This window comes from Hypanus sabinus, chromosome 21 (assembly GCF_030144855.1).
Source record: "Hypanus sabinus isolate sHypSab1 chromosome 21, sHypSab1.hap1, whole genome shotgun sequence".
Taxonomy (NCBI): domain Eukaryota; kingdom Metazoa; phylum Chordata; class Chondrichthyes; order Myliobatiformes; family Dasyatidae; genus Hypanus; species Hypanus sabinus.
Window position 1 is genome coordinate 56,104,726 of NC_082726.1, and position 19,266 is coordinate 56,123,991.

Consider the following 19,266-nt stretch of genomic DNA (forward strand, 5'->3'; position numbering starts at 1 on the left):
CCTCTCACAATCACTCCTTGCTTGCTCTCCATCTCCCTCTGGTGCTCCCCTCCCACTTTCTTTCTCCCAAGGCCTCCCGTCTGTTGTGGTGGAAATGAGATAGATTCTTTGGGTCTCAAAGGCATAGATTCTGGACACACAGTTTTAACAAGAAGGAGTTTATTTACAAGGGGTGAACAGCTTGGGAACAACACAAGGGGCTACAATATTCGCACAAGCGCGCTTAGAATAGACAAGCGTGGGAAAAGTCGGGTAGGCAGTACAATACATGGGAAAACAGTGTGGGGACGGAGCACAGATACACATACAAGCAATGGAAAAGTTACTATGATACCCACCACCCCTTGACTAAGGGCAGGCATGGCTCTCTGCTGCAGGGACAACAATAAATGCTTATTTGATGCACAGTTCACCACGTGTCTCCAGCACCATATTGCAGTCTTCAGCCCAGAATGAAGCAGGGTGGTCCCTCGAGGATGGCAAAAAGACAGTGAGCCAAGCACATGGAGCACCCTTTATAGGTCAGGGGGCTGGAGAGTCCAGTGCAGGTGATTCACCGGGGGGGGGGGGGGGGGGCAATGGCTTGGTGCTAGACAGGTTAATCCAGTTAAGGTGGCCAATGGTTAAGTGTGCATTGATTAGTTGGGAGGGGCGAAATGTTGACTGGCATGTGGTGTTCCTTCCGACCAGGTGAGAGCAGTGCTGTCACATGACAGGTACAGCTCTCTGGATACACAGTCCCATGATCCTTTCCCTTCTCCAGCTCTGTATCCCTTTTGCTATTCAACTTTCCAGCTCTTAGCTTCATCCCTCCCCCACCTGTCTTCTCCTGTCATTCTGGATCTCTCCCTCCCCCTCCCACTTTCAAATCTCTTTCTATCTTTTCTTTCAGTTAGTCCTGATGAAGGGTCTCGGTCAGAAATGTCAACTGTACTTCTTCCTATAGATGCTGCCTGGCTTGCTGAATTCCACCAGCATTTTGTGTGTGTTGCTTAGTGTTAAATCTTCTCTCTTCATTCCCAAGTGATAGAACCTTGAGATTAAGTTTGCCTACTATCTGCTATCTGAAGATGGTGGCCCAATTGCACATCTTTTCCTTCACTTTAAGGATCTGAGAGTAACTAGCAAGCTTCGGCAATAACTGCCCATCCGTAGTGACCTTGTGAAAGGTGGTAGTGAGCCTTCAGTCACTGCAGATCTTATGGTGAACATGCTTGCATCGTGCTGCTGGGGAAGGGGCTTCCAAGGTCAGAGCCAGTGATGAAGGACTGCTATATATTTCCAAGTCAGGATAGTGTGGACTTGAAGCTGACTGCATGTGCTGGTGTTCAGCTGCCCTTGCTGACCACATCCTCCTTGATGGTAGAGGTTGTGGATTTGAGAGTGACATGAATGAGATGTAAGAAATTGCAGATTGTGAGTGCAGCATCTTAACCCCCCGCCCCTCCACTGACTCCATCCACACTCCATGCTGCTTCTGGAAAGCAGCGGATGTCATCAAATTCCCCTCCCACCCTTCTTCTTCCCCCTTCTAGCAGAAGATTCAAAGGTTTGAGAACATGTACCATCAGGGTCAGGACAGATTCTCTCTGGCTTTTTATCGGAATTCTGAACGGGCCTCTTTAATGATATAGATGAAGTCTTGGTCTTTACCTGGCTATGACCCTTGTCTAGCTGAACTGCAGTTTCTGGTAACTGTTTTCTGTTCGACAAATGAAATGTTCTCTCACACTATATTCAGTCATTGCTTTTTCTAGCATCGCGATGTACTTGTGTTTGGAATGATCTGTCTGGATGGAACAAAGCCTTTCACTGTAGCTTGGTACATGTGACAACAATAAACCAATTGTCAATGCATTTTATTGACAGTAAATTATATAGTGACTATGGGAGAGAGTGAGCATTTCAGGTGGTTTATCTTCTGATGCCGTACAGCTTGGGTTGATGAACTGCTGTGTGGATAATCACAAGCACCTAATTCAAGATTGTTCATTGTCACCCTTCAGTGCACAAGTTTGAGGAGAGCTGAATGATTATTACTCTGCATAGAGAACACAATAAATATAAATGCATAAGATTGGTTTATAAACATAGGCTGACATAAATCTGTGCATAAGTGATGCCAAGTACAGGAGCATCTGTACGTGAGGTGACTCTACCAGGAAATGTGGTGGTGGGGAGTGAAGTGGGGTGGTGCTTTGCTGTAGATCCACAGTGAGTGTTCGGCCTGGCTTGTGGACCTAAGAATCTGTCTCAGAACTGAGACACATTACAGTTAGTAGTTTGGCATGGACCAGACAGACAGAGAGCCCTGTTTATGTGCTATAGTAATCTATGACCTTGTAACTGCTGCTACCATTTCAGGCCATTTGGTACACCAGCGAGACAGGGCCAACTGGACCGGTCTTTGGAGCAGCTGACCGCTGGCACGGTGTGGGCATTTTCTTTGATACTTTTGACAACGACGACAGTGTAAGTACAACTATAACTGTCCAGGGCATGAATTTTTGTTGAATTAGTCTCTGTGAAGTAATAGAGGGTGGTTAATTGTGTGTGTGTGTGTGTGTGTGTGTGTGTGTGTGTGTGTGTGTGTGTGTGTGTGTGTGTGTGTGTGTGTGTGTGTGTGTGTGTGTGTGTGTGGTAGTAGTAGTAGTAGGTGGGGATATATGGTGACCTATTTCCCTTGGCAGAGGCCAGCAAAGCAATCTGGTTGACAGAGTTGTTGGCTTTTTGGCCAGGTTACTGGATGGTGCAAGGATGGGTAGAGGGACAGGCACTGTTGAGAAAGCGGCGAGTGTGCAGAAGGTCTTCGATAGTTTATGATGATGGACAAAGAAGAGGCAGATGGATTACAGTGTAGGGACGTGCATGGTCATGAACTTAGCTAGAAGGAATAGAGGTGTAGACTATTATCTAATTGGGGATGGAATTTAGAAATCGGAGGTGCAAAGGCAGAATTCTCTGAAGGTTAACTTGCAGACTGAGTTGGTAGTAAGGAAGGCAAATAAAATGTTAGCATTCTTTTTCAGATGATTAAAATATCTATTTATTTGTTTGTTTATAAAAGTGAGGACATAATACCGAGGTTTTATAAGGCATCGGTCAATCTGCACTTGGAGTATCGTGAGCAATTTTGGGCCACTTATGAGAAAAGGTATGCTGGCATTAGAGATGGTCCAGAGGAAGTTCACGAGAATGATCCAGAGAATGAAAGGGTTAAGGTTGTATGTTGAACGGTTGATAGCTCTGAGCCTGTACTCGCTGGAATTTAAAAGAATGGGGGGGGGGGGGTCATTGAGTGTATGTTTGCTAAAATGGAGGAGTTTAGGACCAGAGGGTGCAACCTCAGTATACAAGGATGTCCCTTTAGAACACCAAAGAATATTGAATCTATGGAATTCATTGCCACAGATGGCTGTAGAGGCCAAGTCATTGTGTATATTTAAAGCAGAGGTTGAATAGTTTCTTGATTAGTACGGGCATCAAAGATTACAGAGAGAATGCAGGTGAATGGTGTTGATAGGGAAAATAAATCAGCCATAGTCAAATGGAACAGACACAATCATTGTGTATATTTAAAGCAGAGGCTGATAGATACTTGATTAGTCAGGGCATGAAGGGATATGGTGAGAAGGCAGGAGATTGGGGCTGAGAGAGAAAATGGATCGGCCATGATGAAATGGTGGAGCAGACTTGATGGGCTAAATGGCCTAATTCTGCTCCTATATCGTATGGTCTAATGGTCTATATACTTTTTATTATGAACAAAGTTTATTTTGGAAAAAAACAAAAAATACGAAATGTTTGTGTGGCCCGTTAGAACAGGTATCAAATCCTGATCTTCAGACAGAGGTTTGCACTGAGAAGCAGTTATCTGAGCGCCTGTGTACTGTGATACTGCACATCAGACAGTCATTGTAATGTGTGTAAATGCTGGAATCTGGGCCAAATGTGTTGTTGCAAGGATATATAGGCTGACAGTGACAGTCAACACCAAACAATTGCTGCTGTCTGGCTTCTAATGAAAGTCTATTGGAAGGATTTTTTTTAAGAGATACCGAGAACTTTTGAGATTAGTGTTGCATAAGATATTCTTTGTCTGCCTGACAGCGGTGATATAAAATGGAAAAGAGATTGAGGCATAGCACAGAGATGAGCATTAAGATTTAAATACAGGCGGTTTTAATTACCTCAGAATCGAAATATCCGGACGAGCACTTGAATTGCCAAGGAATATAGGGCTATGGTCCAAGTGCTGGTAAAGAGGATTAGTGTAGGTAGGTGCTTGAGGTTGATATGGAAACAGCACGGATCATAGGAATTGCTTCTGCACTCTATGACTGGACTGAGCTGTAGGTCAGCTGGGAAGGTGAGATACTTTGACCACCTGCTTGGAAAACGTACTTCAACCAAGATGGGGAAATAGAAAAATGTAATTGAAGAGGATTTCTTTGGGAGCGGGGTACTGTGAATATGGGTCAAGTGAGCATCCCCCGTACTGTGAAGTGGTTTGTGGAGTACAGGAAGGCAGGCAGCTAACTGAAAGATAAGAGATTGTTTGGGGAGATGGCGACTGAAGTGCTTTGTGTGTAATTAAAGAATAGTGAATGAAATTGGGCACTTGTAAGGAAGAGGGTGGTGAATATTGAAGGAGAAAAGTAATATTATCCACTTTGGAACAACAATTGTGAACTGGAATCCCAGAAGAGTGGTGTGAAATGGTTTGAATGAGGGAGAAGTAATCACATGTATTCCAGTAAAATAACATTGAAGAGTGAGATTATGTGAATAAGTAGACCCTCTCAAATTCAGAGTGGGAGAATACACATTTTGTTTAAAGGGCAGGTATGGAAAATGCAGTGAAGTTGCAATACCATTACTAAAGATTTAGAAAACGAAGATTAAAAAAAGATCCTTTTGGGGCTAGGTTCAAATGCCAGTGTGGGTAATGATGAAGGTCGATGATTAGACATAAGGTACCAGAAGAATAAAGCTGGGCCTCTTGTACTATAGTTTGTAGGAGCATATTCCTAGTTCTGGGGCTGCAGGAAGCTGTATCCATTGGGAACACTAAGCACAGGGCTTCTCATTGTGTGAGATGACACTACCGGGGGGTGGGTGATGAAGTCCGTGTTTTGGATGGAGTATCGCCTTTAGAATGCTGGGATTTTGTTGCATGTTGATCGCTGATCTTTGCTGTCTCAAAGTTCAGGGTAAATTCATTATCAAAGTATGTATACGTCACTGTATTCTACACTGAGATCCATTTTCTTGTGGGCATTCACAGTAGAACAAAGAAAATTCAATAGGATCAATGAAAACTACGCACAAACTGACAAACAACCAATGTGCAAAAGAAGTCAAACTGCGCAAATACAAAAAAACCCAAACATTAATAAATAAATAATACTGAGAACATGTTAATTGAAAGTGAGTCCATGAGTTATGGAATCAGTTCAGTGTTGAACTGGAACCATAAGCTGAAAGTTTCCTTAACTCAGCCTTCTCTCTATGCCTTCTAGAAAAACAATCCAATTGTACTCGTGGTGGGAAACGACGGGAAGCTCACATATGATCACTTGAAGTAAGTTGTTATTTTATCTTTGGTGTTAAATTGTGAATTGATTGTTTTGAAAAGTAATTATCTGTCCGCTGAAACTTGTAGGAAATCAAAGGCAGATCTTTACAAATTTCCCTTAAATTTGTTTTAATATATAGAGATTAGACAGAGAAATAAAGAAAAAGATTAGTCTTATTTGTCACATGTACATCAAAACATACAGTGAAATGTGCCATTTGTGTCAAATCAAATCAGTGAGGATTGTGCTGGGCAGCCCACAAGTATTGCCATGTTTCCAGTGTCAATATAGCCCACAACATCTTTGGCATGTGGGAGGAGTCTGGAAGAAGCCCATGTGATCGCGGGGAGAATGTAAAAACTCCTTCAGGCAATAGGATTTGAACCTGGGTCGCTGGCGCTGCAACAGCGTTACGCGAAACACTATGCCACCATGCTGCCTCACATTTCTGAATCTGTAGAATTCTCTGCCACAGACTGTGGTGGAGGCCAAGTCCATGGGTGTATTTAAGTCAGGAGTTGATTTGTTTCCTGATCGGTCAGGGCCCCAAAGGATATGGGGAGAAGGCAGGTGTGTGGGGTTGAGTGAGATCAGGGATCAGCCATGCTGGAATGGCAGAGCAGACTCGATGGGCTGAATGGCCTAATTCTGCTCCAATGTCACATGGTCTTATGGTCTTCTAAGATTTGTCCCTGGATGGGTATTTAGCCATCATTCTTTTTTTCCCACACACAAAATGCCGGTGGAACGCAGCAGGCCAGGCAGCATCTATAGGAAGAAGCAATGTCGACTTTTTGGGCCGAGGCCCTTCTCTCTCTCTCTGCCCAACACTCTTTGCCTGTTCTCCATCTCCCTCAGGTGCTCCCCTCCCCCTTTCTTTCTCCTGAGGCCTCCCGTCCCATGATCCTTTCCCTTCTCCAGCTATGTATCCCTTTTGCCAATCACCTTTCCAGCCCTTAGCTTCTCCCCCTCCGGTCTTCTCCTATCATTTCGCATTTCCCCCTCCCCCTCCTACTTTCAAATCTCTTACTATCTCTTCTTTCAGTTGGTCCTGACGAAGGGTCTCAGCCTGAAACGTCGACAGTGCTTCTTCCTACAGATGCTGCCTGGCCTGCTGTGTTCCACCAACATTTTGTGTGTATTGCTTGAATTTCCAGCATCTGCAGATTTCCTCGCGTATTCTATTTTTTCATAGTTTTCCCTTTCAAGGAGGGTGGACTCCAATTACAACTGCATTTTGTACCTGTGGCTGAGTTAGACTTGAGAGGAAGGTTTTCCATGTTTTGATTTGAAACTGGGTCAGTAATGCCCTCAGCTTCTGTGCTGGCTGTTTGTGGATTCGAACGCCAGTCTTGAGACTGGAGCATTACCGTCACGGCAGGAACCCCTGAGCTTCACTGAGAGAGGGCTGCAGTGTTGGAGGTGCCGCGTTCTGAGGTGAATGAGTTCCCTTTTGCTCGGTTGGAATGGATGCCGAAGATCCCATGGTACACTACCTCTGAGGAGTGGAAATATCCCCAGGTTTCAGAGCGTAGAACACCACAGCCCACTGCAGGCCCTTCAGCCCACAATGTAATGGTAGTAGTAGAGTGACCTCTCAAGTCGTGTATGATGTTCTCCCATGGGTTTGCCTATTGGTGAGCCCTCTGTCCAGTCTGGGATCCACATAATCTGGCGCAGTGTGGGCAAGAGTAAGTTACTGGGTGGGTCTTTTGGTTGTTCAGTCTCCTTTCGCAGCTGAAGCTTGTTCTCTGTGGCACATCAGAGATCGATCTTATGTCCTGCAGCTCCCTCCTGAGCACATTTCCTCCAGGTGTATCTACTGAGTGTAATATCTTCCCAGATTTTAGCTGTAATGTTGAATTTCTTCAGGCTGATTTTGATCTGAGCCTTGAAGCATTTCCTTTACCCACCTGAGGCTTGTTGGTCTTTCTTCAACTTTACTTCCACAATGTTGCCCAGACTTTCTACGGCCATTCTAACCCGTTCCTCCTACATAGCCCTCCATTTTCTGTCATCTTTGTGCCTATCTAAGTTTCTTAAAAGCCCCTAATACATCTGCCTCTACCATCACCCCTAGCAGCATGTTTTTTCAAAAAAACTGTTTTTCTGTTATTTAATTAACCATTTTCTAAAATTGTTTTAAAAACTAAGTACACAGATGGTCAGGCAGCATCTATGACAAGAGAAAGACTTAATGTTTCGGGCTGATGGATATTAATGTTAATCCCCTTTCTCCTCCATATGTTTTCTGATCTCCTGAGTGTTTCCAACAGTAAATTTGTTTTTCATATCTCATCTGTACTTTTAATTTTGGTTTTCATTCACTAAAACTAGTAATGTGGGCACTTCAGTGTGCTGTTACTGTTTGCTGAGCTTCGTGCATTGCAGTTATAACTTAGCTGTCTGTCAAATGCTCTGTGAGTCCTAAACGCCCATGGAAAACCTTATAGCGAAAATATGGACAGCCACTCTTAACATTAACCTTTAAAGCTTTTGGATCATAATTTCCAAAGAACAGTTCTCAGTTTACTGATAGCTGGATGTGTGTCAAGTTTTTTTGTTGCTCATATTTTGAGCTGTTACCAAGCAACCGTTCGGTCAACTCGGAGAGCAGCTGGAGTTAACCTTCTTTCCCACTCTATCAGACTCTGGAATGATCCTCTTGTATAATAAAATGGACTCTTGACCCAATCCACCTTATTATGATCTTGCACTTCATCACACAGTACTGTGCAAAAGTTTTGGGTATGTGTGTGTGAATATTTATAAATATACACCCTGACGCACCAGGTAATGTAATTTGATTCTAAACAATTGATTTATTGATCATTACAGAATGTGTCTCTGGTGTTTCCCTCACCCTTCCCCTTTTCCTAACCATGATTCCTCTCTCCCTGACCCCTTCCACGACACCTGATCTCTCAATCCACAATACAGACCCATATCATAACCAGGTTTATCATCACTCACACGTGTCATGAAATTCAATTTTTTTGTGGCAGCAGTGCAGTCCTATACATAAAATTACTTCAGTGCTATGCAAAAGTCTTAGGCACCTTAGCAGTATATTTGTGCCTAAAGAATTTTGCACAGTCCTGTCTACTTGCACTGCACTTTTTGAGTAGCTATTACATTTTATTCTGCATTGTTATTGTTTTGCCTTATTCTAGCTCAATGCACTGTGTAGTGATTTGATCTGAATGAACAGTATGCAAGACAAGCATTTTACATGACAATAATTAACCACATTCAGATTACTTTATTTATCACGTGCATATTGAAACATACAGTGAAAGGCGTCATTTGTGTTAACAACCAACACAACCTAAGGATGTACTGGGGGTTAGCCCACGATTGTCACCACACATAGAACGTTACCATAGCATGCCTATAATGTTCAATATTAATATACTGAGCATAGTGCCACTCATTGCAAAGTGTTCACTTACCTTCGTAACCTTAATGTTATCAGTTGGAGCTGTGCAGCAGCAGAGATATGGTCACTGGTCCAGAGTTCCCCTTTGGCAAGGATTCACCACTCCTCATTGATGACCCCTTCTTCCTTCTTCAACCATTCTCATCTTCTTGTACACCCCGCCCTGGATCTCTTCGTCTCTAATTGCCAACGAGATGTCAACTGTCTTGACTTTACCACTTCACTCTCCTATTTGAACCTCATTCCCTCTGGAATGCCCATCCTCCCCCCCCCCCCCCCCACTCTCTTCGCACCAATCCAGTGCTGACGAAGTGTCTCGGTGCAAATCGTCGATTGTTTATTCTCCTTCGTAGATGCTGTCTGCCCTGCTGAGTTTCACCAGCGATTTGAGTACATTGCTAGAGGTCCCCAATTTCCTGGTTTCCATAAAACATAGGAACAGTATTAGGCCATTCAGCCCATCAAATCTGCTCTGCCATTTAATCATGGCTGATCCCAGATCCTATTCAACTCCATACACCTGCCCTCTCACCATATACCTTGGTGCCCTGACCAATCAGGAATCTTATCAACTTCCGCTCTAAGTATCCCCACGAACTTGGCCTCCCCAGCAGTCCGCAGAGCGTTCCACAGATTCACCATTCTTTGGCTAAAAAAATCCTCCTTACTTCCGTTCTAAAAGTTTGGCTCTCAACTTTGAGGCTGTGCCCTCTATTTCTGGATACCCCCACTAGATGAGACATCCTCTCCACATCCACTTTATCTAGTCCTTTTAACATTCAGTAGGTTTCAATGAGATCCTCACGCATTCTTCTAAATTCAGGCCCAAAGTTGCCAGACAGTCTTTGTATGTTAACCCCTTCTTTCCTGGAATTATCCTGGTGAGCCTCCTCTGGATTCTCTCCAATGATAATACATCCATTCTGAGATAAGAGAAACTGTTGACAGTACTCCAAGTGTGGCCTGACTAGTGTCTTATAAAGCTTCAGTAATAATTCCTTGTTTTTATATTCTATTCTCCCCTTGAAATGAATGCCAGCATTGCATTTGCCTAATTTACCACAGACTCAACCTTTGAATTAACCTTCTGGGAGTCTTGCACAAGGACTCCCAAGTCCTCTGCACCTCTGATGTTTGAATTTTCTCCCCATTTAGAAAATAGTCTGCACTATTGTTCCTTTTACCAGAATGCATTATCATGCATTTCTCAATACTGTATTCCATCTGCTACTTTTTTGGCCATTCTTCCAATTTGTCTAAGTCTTGCTGCAATCACATTGCTTCCTCAGCATTGCCTACCCCTCCACCTATGTTTGTATCATCCACAAACTTTGCTACAAAGCCAACAATTCCACTATCTAAGTCATTGACAAACAATGTGAAAAGTAGCGGTACCAATACTAACCCCTGAGGGGCACCACAAGTCACCGGCAGTTAACTAGTAAAGGCCCCTTTTACTCCCACTTGCTGCCTGTCACCCATTCCTCTATCCGTGTCTGTATATTTCCTGTAACACCATATGATTTTTCTTGTTAATCAGTGTCATATGAGGCAGCTCATCAAACACCTTTCAAAAGTCCAAGTAAATGGCATCCTCTGCCTCTCCTTTGTCCACCCACTTGTTACTTCCTTAAACAATTCTAACAGATTTATCAGGCAAGATTTCCCTTTACAGAAACCATGCTGACTTTGACTTATTTTACTCACTTTATCATTAGCCTGCAAGTATCCCAAAACCACATCCTTAATAATAGACACTTCCCAACTACTGACTGCTCTGTGATTTCCTCCTTTTGCCTTTCTCCCTTCTTAAAGAGTGGAGTGACATTTGCAATCTTCCAGTCTTCCAGGACCATGCCAGAATCAAGTAATTCTTGAACGATCATGACCAATGCATCTGTTATCTCTTCAGCTACCTCTGTCTAGGACTCTGGGATGTAGTCCATCTGGTCCAGGTGACTTATCCACCTTAAGACCTTTCAGCACTTTTTCCTTTGCGATAGCAATGGTACTCACTCCTGCTCCTTAACACTCTGGCACACCGCTAGTGTCTTCCACAGTGAAGGCAGATGCAAAGCACCCATTTAGCTCATCTGCCATTTCTTTGTCCCCCATTACTACCTCACCAGCATCGTTTTCCAGTGGTTCAATATCAACTCTCACCTCCCTTTTATGCTTTATATAACTGAAAAAACTATTAGTATCCTGCTTTATATTATTGACTGGTTTGCCCTCAAATTTCATCTTTTCCCTTCTAATAGCTTTCTAAGTTGCCTTTTGTTGGATTTTAAAAACTTCCCAATTATCCACTTCCCACTCACTTTTGCTACCTTTTATGTCTTTTCCTTGGCTTTAATGCAGTCCTTCATTTCCCTTGTCAGCCATGGTTGCCTAGCCCTGCCATTTGAGAACAACTTTCTATGGGACCTACAAGGGGTGATTGATAAGTTTGTGGCCTAAGATAGAAGAAGTCAATTTTAGAAAACCTAGCGCTTTTATTTTTCAACATGGTCCCCTCCTACATGTGGACACTTAGTCCAGTGGTCGTGGAGCATCCATAAAAATTATTTAATTACGTCTGTGGATTGAGGTAGTACAAGGGAAAAAAGGGACAGAATGCAGACTAAAGTCTTGCAGAGAAGGTACAGTGCAGACAGACAATAAGGTGCAAGGTCATGACAAGGTCAATATATTAGGTCAAAACCTACTAACAGGACACGACACGTTAATCTTTCCTTTCCTCTCCTCCCTCAGATGATGATGCCTGACCCACTGAGTTCCTCCAGCAGATTGTGTGTCGCTCCAGATTCCAGCATCACCCCCTTTACCTTTTCCACCAATCATCTCCCAACTTCTCACTTCAACCACCCCCCCCCTCACTTGACTTTATCTATTAACTTCTAGCTTGTTCTGCTTCCCCCTCTGCCCACCTTCTTATTCTGCCTTCTTCCCCCTTCCTTTCCTGTCCTGAAGCGGGTCTTGGCCAGAAATGTCGGATCTTTATTCCTCTCCACGGATGCTGCCTGACCTGCTGAGTTCATCCAGCATTTTCAGTGTGTTACTCTGAAATTCCATCATCTGCAGAATCTTTTGTGTGCACGATTTGCTGCAATCTCTTGCATCTCCTTTGAACATCCAATCTGTATATTGATATTTTGTAGAGATTTGAATTTTCCTTTGGTTCTCGATATTTTTTTCCCAAGAAATCAAGAGTTTATTACAAATTCTTGACAACGCATTGATCTGAGTGGCCCACTGGGTCCACATCGCTCGAGTATAGGAGTTGTTATGGCAGCAGTCTACCTTACCTAAAGGAAATCTGTGATTCCATGCACATTTTGAAGTTCAAAGTACATTTATTATTAAAGTATTTATACAGTATACAACCCTGAAATTTGTCTTCCCCACAGACAGTCATGAAACAAAGAACCATGGAACCAACCTATTTAAAAAAAACACATTGAATGTCAAACCCCCTCCCCCCCACGCACAAAGAAATCGCACGAATGGAAACAAAAAAAAGATTGAAAACACAGAATATAAAACACAAAATGCATATTTCAGTTCAGCTCAGGGTTCATTATCTACGGGCCACCCAATTCAAAAATTGCCAATTAGTAGTAACAAAAACAAGAGCTACCAGAACTAGACAACAGTAATTTAAATGACACACGCAAAATGCTGTGGAAACTCAGCAGGCCAGGCAGCTTCTGTGGAAAAGGGTACAGTCGACGTTTCAAGCTGAAACCCTTCGGCAGGACTTTAATTTTGATTCTCTGGTACAGCCAGAGCAACTCTGAGTCCTACCCGAACAAAGAAATAGAACTTGTCATAAACCTGAATTGGAGTTCAAATCTACAATCCATGTCGATTAAACCTGGCTCATTGATGTCATCTTTTTAATCCCAAACTTAATTTCCCAATCCAATTAACATTCTGGATGCTAAAATGGAAGTGCCTCCATTTTCAGCTAGCATGGGCTCTGTGGGCCGAGTGTTTTTTTTTCTGCCATGTTTCCATTACTGGGTGAAATCATTATTATTGTACGTTGAAGTCGCTTTGAAACGAGAACTTTTGCTTCATGAACTAGCTCATCCACTTCGGTTACAATGAATAAAACTGTCCAACATGTTTGTCTTTCAATCCGACCTGACAGTGATGGTGCTGGGCAGGCTTTGGGTATGTGTGTGCGGGATTATCGCAACAGTTATCACGCTGTCCGAGCCAAGATACGCTATTACCAGAAGACGCTGCAGGTAGGCAACTCTACAATGATAATTAATTTTGACTTGTCTTTCAATGTCTGTGCTTTAATACTAATTGACAGTTCTGCGTTTTGACATGTTTCCTGCTTCCACTTGGCTTCCTTAGAGCCTATATCTCCTTTTTTCTCTCTCTTTCTTCAGAGCCTTGTTCTTTCATGCAGACGGCAGAGATAAAGATAGGTATGGTTTGATATTGAAGTGGTACAGTTTTACAAAGTGACTGCCATGGTTTTAGGAGTAGCTCCGTAGTAGATGTTGAATGTCCATGTCATGTTCTGGATGACCACACCGTGGTGAACTACATATACCTGTCTGGACACGCCCCTCTGCTGACTGCTCCTGTGGCTCCTCCCACAGACCCCGGTATAAAGGCGATTAGAGGCACTGCTCCTCCCTCAGTCTCCAGGATGCTGTGTGGTGGTCTCTTGCTACTAATCGTGGTCTCTTGCAGCTAATAAAAGCCTATTGCTCGCCTCCTGTCTCCGAGAGTTATTGATGGTGCATCTCACACTGGAGGGTTCTCACCCACCCACTGGTCCATCAAGTCTTCATGTCTACCATAGTTTGTTCGAGTAGGGTTCAGAGTTGCCCTTGGCTGGACCAGAGAATCAAAATTAAATTACTGTTGTCTATCATGCACTGTTGATTTGAATGACAGAGCAAGCTCAAGGGGCCAAATGGCCTACCCTTTCTATTCCTCATGCCCCTCATAACTGCTAATATCAGAGCAGTGTTGAATTAGGGTGTAGAATTGTTATTTTTCTTGTAGTTTTGATTTCCTTTGCTTTCTTATATTCTCATACAATCCTATGTGTAATTGTTCAGTGAATGTTTCAGAAATTATGGTACAGTTGCTTCTGCATTTTTCTAGAAGCATCGTAGTTTTCAGCAGCAGTGTCATGCCACCTGAATCTGGCTACTTTATAGGTGAATGGGAATTTTGCTACCTCTGGTCAGAGTATGAAATGGCCACAGCTGCTTTTTCCTTTGTCTTTTCTTTGTTTGCTGGTCTCTTTTGTTCGTTCTTCATTCTTTTAATGCTGAATAAAACAGTCGTAAGCACCAGGTTTTGTACCTCATTCTTGACTTGTAAAGGACCTTTGCATCACAAAGGTCACACACACAAAATGCTGGCGGAACACAGCAAGCCAGGCTGATGCTGCCTGGCCTGTGTGTGTTGCTTGAATTTACAGCATCTGCAGATTTCCTTGTGTTTGCATCACGAAAGTGTTAAGATCCAACAGCAGAAGCTTTACCTCAGCATCACTTCCCTGAACTAACTCCAGAATCAGAATCAGAATTGGGACGGTATATTATTACTGACGCACAGTACATATGTGGGGAAATTTGTTGTTTTTGACAAGCTGTGAAGTGCAGTACTTAAATTGCAGTAAGAGAGATATAGATAAAGAATAAATAGTGCAAAAAGAGAGCAAAGTAGTGAGTAATGTTCAGGGGTTTATGAATCATTAATTTGATGACAGAGGGGAAGAAGATGTTCTTAAGAGGTTAAATGTGGATCTTCCGCACCTCCTCCCAGATGATAGTCATGAGATGATGGTGAGGGTCCTGAGAGATGGATGTTGCCTTTTTTGAGTTATCACTTTTGAAGACGTCAGTGGGGAGCATGTGCCCGTGATGGAGGTGGCAGAGTCTGCAACCCTCTGCAGCCTCTTTCGATCCTGTGGATCGGATCCTGCACACCAGGCAGTGATGTAACCAGTCAGGATGCCCTCCACAGTATACTTGTAGAAATGTGCTCCAGTCTTTAGTGACGTGCTGAATCAGCTTCATCTCCACCCCATCCTTACCCAAATGATCCAAAGTAATCATTTCTCATTATTTCAGGACTTCAGCATATATCAGTGTAATCACAGAAATGAAGGACTTTACCCAAAGATATAGTTAGCCAAAGTCACTTCTTTTAAAGTTGTTTATTCTGTCTGCCTAGAAGCTTATATAAAAATACTGAGCGAATGCTCTAATCCGTCCTGTTCACCCTTTGAAGTCCTGTATCTCGTCCGGAAATGTGTGATCTTCTGGAGCCGCATGGAAGTGATTTTTAAAGCTGGAGTTAATTCTGAATGGTAGAAAAAGACATGAGGAATTCCTCTTCAATTTTCCACTCAGCGGTTGAGACTTATCCAGGACATTAGATGTCAACAGCAGCTCCCACCTTTTTGAGGGACCCTGTTCTTTCAAAGAAAATTTTAGCTTAACTTGTCACGTGTACATTGAAATATACAGTGAAATGGCATCTGAGGATGTGCTGGGAGCAGCCCACGAGTGCCACCATTCTTTTTGGTGTGAACATAATATGCCCACAACTCACTAACCCTAACTTGTATGTCTTCGGACTGTGGGAGGAAACAAGCACCCAGGGGAAACGCATGGGGAGAACGTACAAACTACATAGAGACAGTGGCGGATACTGAACGCAGGTTGCCAGTGCTGTAAAGTGTTACACAAACTCTGTTCTGGCACAGGAGTACAGTGCGTTACTCTTTACCGAATTGTTTTGGAAAATGTAGTCAATGCTTTAGTTCTGTCCTCCTCTGCAGGTTTATCTGAATTTGGGGAGAACTGATATCTCTGAGAACTACGAGTTATGCTCTGAAGTCACGGACGTGTACCTGCCTCTGAATGGGCACTTTGGAGTATCCGCAGCCACAGGGGCAGTTGCTGGTGAGTGTCAGTGACCACTGGTTGGTTATGTTTATGGTGATTGTCACAGAGTCATACAACAGGGGAATGGGCCATTCAGCCCATCTAGTCATGCAGAACAATATGCCCATTTAAGCTAGTCTCATTTGACCATGTTCTTATCCACGCACCGGCCAAGTTTGATGTACTGGTCTCAACCATCTCCTTTGGTTGCTTGTCTCATATACGCACCAATCGCTGTGTGCTCTTCAGGTTCCTATTAAACCTTTTTCCTCTCACCTTAAACCTGTGCCCTTTAGTTCTTGATTCCCAAAGCTTGGAATGAAGACTGCATGCATTCACCCTAATGATGCCCTTCATGATTTTCTTTAGCTCTGTAAGATCACCTCTCAGTCTCTCTCTGGCTTTATTGCAATGAATCAAGTGGTAATCTGCCCAGGCTCTCTCTCTCTACATCTCAGTCCTTCGTGTCCTGGAAACATCCTTGTTAATCCTCCTGCACTCTTTCTAGCTTAAGGACGTCTTTCCTATAGCAGATCGGCCAAAAACTGAACCCAGTTTTCCAAACATGACCTCACTTGCATCTTGTATTAACTCTGAATGTTACCATTCAATGTTTGCATTTCCTTTGGATTTAAATTGCTTCTGATTAATGCAGGAAAATAATACACATATTTGTGGAGTGGGCATATCCTCTTCGTAATCATGTAGGTTTTTTCCAGGTGTTTTAGTTTTCTTCCATATTCCGAGGACAAATGGATTAGTAGTTTAATTGACTACTGTAAATACTCCCTTGTGTGGAGATGTGTGATGGAATGTGGGGTGGTGGGAGTGGAGAAGCTGTTGGAAAGTGGGAAGAGTAAAATGGGATTTGGGTATATTTAAGACGGAGGTTGGTAGGCTGTAGTCAGGCATCACAATAGACAATAGGTGCAGGAATAGGCCATTCGGTCCTTCGAGCCAGCACCGCCATTCGATGTGATCATGGCTGATCATCCACAGTCAGTACAACCAAAGTTTACAGGTTGAATAGCCCAGTTCCACTCCTCTATATTATGGTCTTATAGTAGGTATTTTATAGCTGGTATGGGCTCTGTAGGCAACAAACCCTGTTTCTGTGCTATGTAACATTAAGCTTCAATTATTCCATATTGGTTGCATTTGTTGTGAGTGATTTATATGTACAGCAACTTGGACTAGAGGAGCATTGTTGTGTTTGGCAGTATATATGGTTAAATGACAATAAACTTGAACTTGAACTTTGATTGCCAGCAGCTTATACTATATTTTAATGTATTTTTCCTCTGTTCGGTTATCAAAATAACCTACTGTTCACTGTGTAATACCTGCCCTTCTTGGTCCTACCGAAGTGCAATACCTCACACTTGTCTGCGTTAAATTCCACCTGCCATTTTCAGCCCATTTTTCCAGCTGATCCAGATCACTCTGCAAGCCATGATAGCCTTGCTCGTTGTGCACTACACCCCCAATCTTGGTGTCATCCTCACATGTTCTAATCCAGTTTACCACATTATCAACCATATTGTCGATATAGATGGCAAGCAACAGCAGACCCAGCACCGATCCCTGCGGCACGCCGCTAGTCACAGGCCTTCAGGTAGAGAGGCAACCATCTACAACGCTTCTCTGGCTTTTCCAGCGGAGCCAACGTCTACTCTAATTTTCTACCTGATCTTCAATGCTGAGCGACTGAACCTTCTTGATCAGCCTCCCGTGTGAGCTTCATACAGTTTCTGTTATTGTCATATCTGTATCTGACATCTGATAAGTTGTATGATCAGATTCCCTTTTTTTAAATGTAAAGTTAGGCGCAAGTTGTCCCTGGGTTACAACTGTGTTCCATTCCCGTGTGCCTGATGAGTAGTTGCTGCTGAGGGGAGATGAGGTTGTGGTGGGGTCAGCCTTCATCACCACTTCAAGGCAAATTCAGGGAATTTTAACATCCTCAGCTAGGGGGAAGTAATTTATTCAAAGTGGCAGGATAAAATGAGTGCTGTCGTGTAGTGCGGGCTATGGTAAAGCCTCTGGTGTGGTTCTGATAATCAGAAGAACCTGCAGATGTGGGGACCCAGAAAAAAAGCAAAGAAGGTTTTAAAAAACACTCAGGAGGTCAAGCAGCACCTGTGGAGGGGTAAACAGGCCAAACACCCTGTGTCAGAACTTTGAAAGAGAAAGACGTTAGGTCTAATTGCAGAGAAGATTGGGGTAGGGATGGAAAAATTGGACTAAATAGTCATCAGTGGTAGGTTGGGGCCAGGGTGGAGGTGAGTTGTTAATGGGGCAATTAGAGGGTTTGGAGGTGTGTATGTGAAAGGTGGGGGTGGGGAAGGGAAGGGGGGTAACTGAGCCAGTATGCAGATAGATAACTTCAGGCAGAAATGCGCAGCTCTGACGTAGCAAAAAAGCTTGGTGAATGGGGTAACACACACAAAATGCTGGAGGAATTCAGCATGTTAGGCAGCATCAGAGAGGAATAAGAAGCTGACATTTTTAGCCGAGACCCTTCATCAGGACATCATCATGGACACTGCCTGACCTGCTGCCTTGCTGCAGCATTTTGTGTGTGGATTTTCAGTATTTGCAGAATTGCTTGTGTTTATGTTGTTTTTGGTGTGAATGTGGTTCCATCTAGTGGCAGGAATAAGGCTGGAGTTGGTTAGTCATTGAGCTGCCAACAGAGTTGCCTACAATTGTCCCTGAAATAACTGGTAACTGGTTTATTGATGTCACATGAATCGAGGTGCAGTGAACATGCAGGCCGTCCATACAGAGCATTATAAAGATAGTCACACTGAGGTAGTACAAGGAGGAAAACAACAACAGAATGCAGAATAGAGTGTTATACAGAGAAAGTGCAGTGCAAGTGGACAGTGTGGTGCAAGGATCACGACGAGGTAAACGGTGAGGTCAAGGGTCCAACTTTATCTTACAAGAGTTCTGTTTAATACACTTGAACAGGTCCAGATGTTCGCACAATGCATTGGACAGCATAGCAGTTAGTGCAACACCATTGCACCGCCAGCGATCCGGGTTCAATTCTGTAGTTGTCTATAGTGTGTAAGGAGTTTGTACATTCTCTCCATGACTGCAGGGGTTTCCTCCAGGTGCTCTGGTTTCCTCCCACGTTCCCAAGACATATGGGTTAGATTGGGTATAATTGGGTGGTAGGGACTTATTGGCCCGAAGGTCCTGCTACCATGCTGTACTTCTAAACAAATTAGTTCCTCCAAGAAGTCGGACGATCAAGGGACCTGTAAGCAGATTTAAGCAGGGCTGTATGGTTCTGGGCCACCGTTTG

General features: G+C 43.4%; 1 protein-coding gene across 4 annotated transcripts in view; it reads left to right on the plus strand.

Annotated features, from left to right (window-relative positions):
• The window catches only part of LOC132379066 (protein ERGIC-53-like), a 108,104-nt gene that overhangs the window by 14,525 nt on the left and 74,313 nt on the right, over positions 1–19,266 (plus strand). For all 4 annotated transcript variants that reach the window (XM_059946590.1, XM_059946591.1, XM_059946592.1 and 1 more), the window contains exons 3-6: positions 2,365–2,472; positions 5,523–5,584; positions 13,175–13,274; positions 15,845–15,968. In XM_059946590.1, coding sequence (XP_059802573.1) covers positions 2,365–2,472; positions 5,523–5,584; positions 13,175–13,274; positions 15,845–15,968 — 394 coding nt within the window. The remainder of the gene's footprint in view (positions 1–2,364; positions 2,473–5,522; positions 5,585–13,174; positions 13,275–15,844; positions 15,969–19,266) is intronic.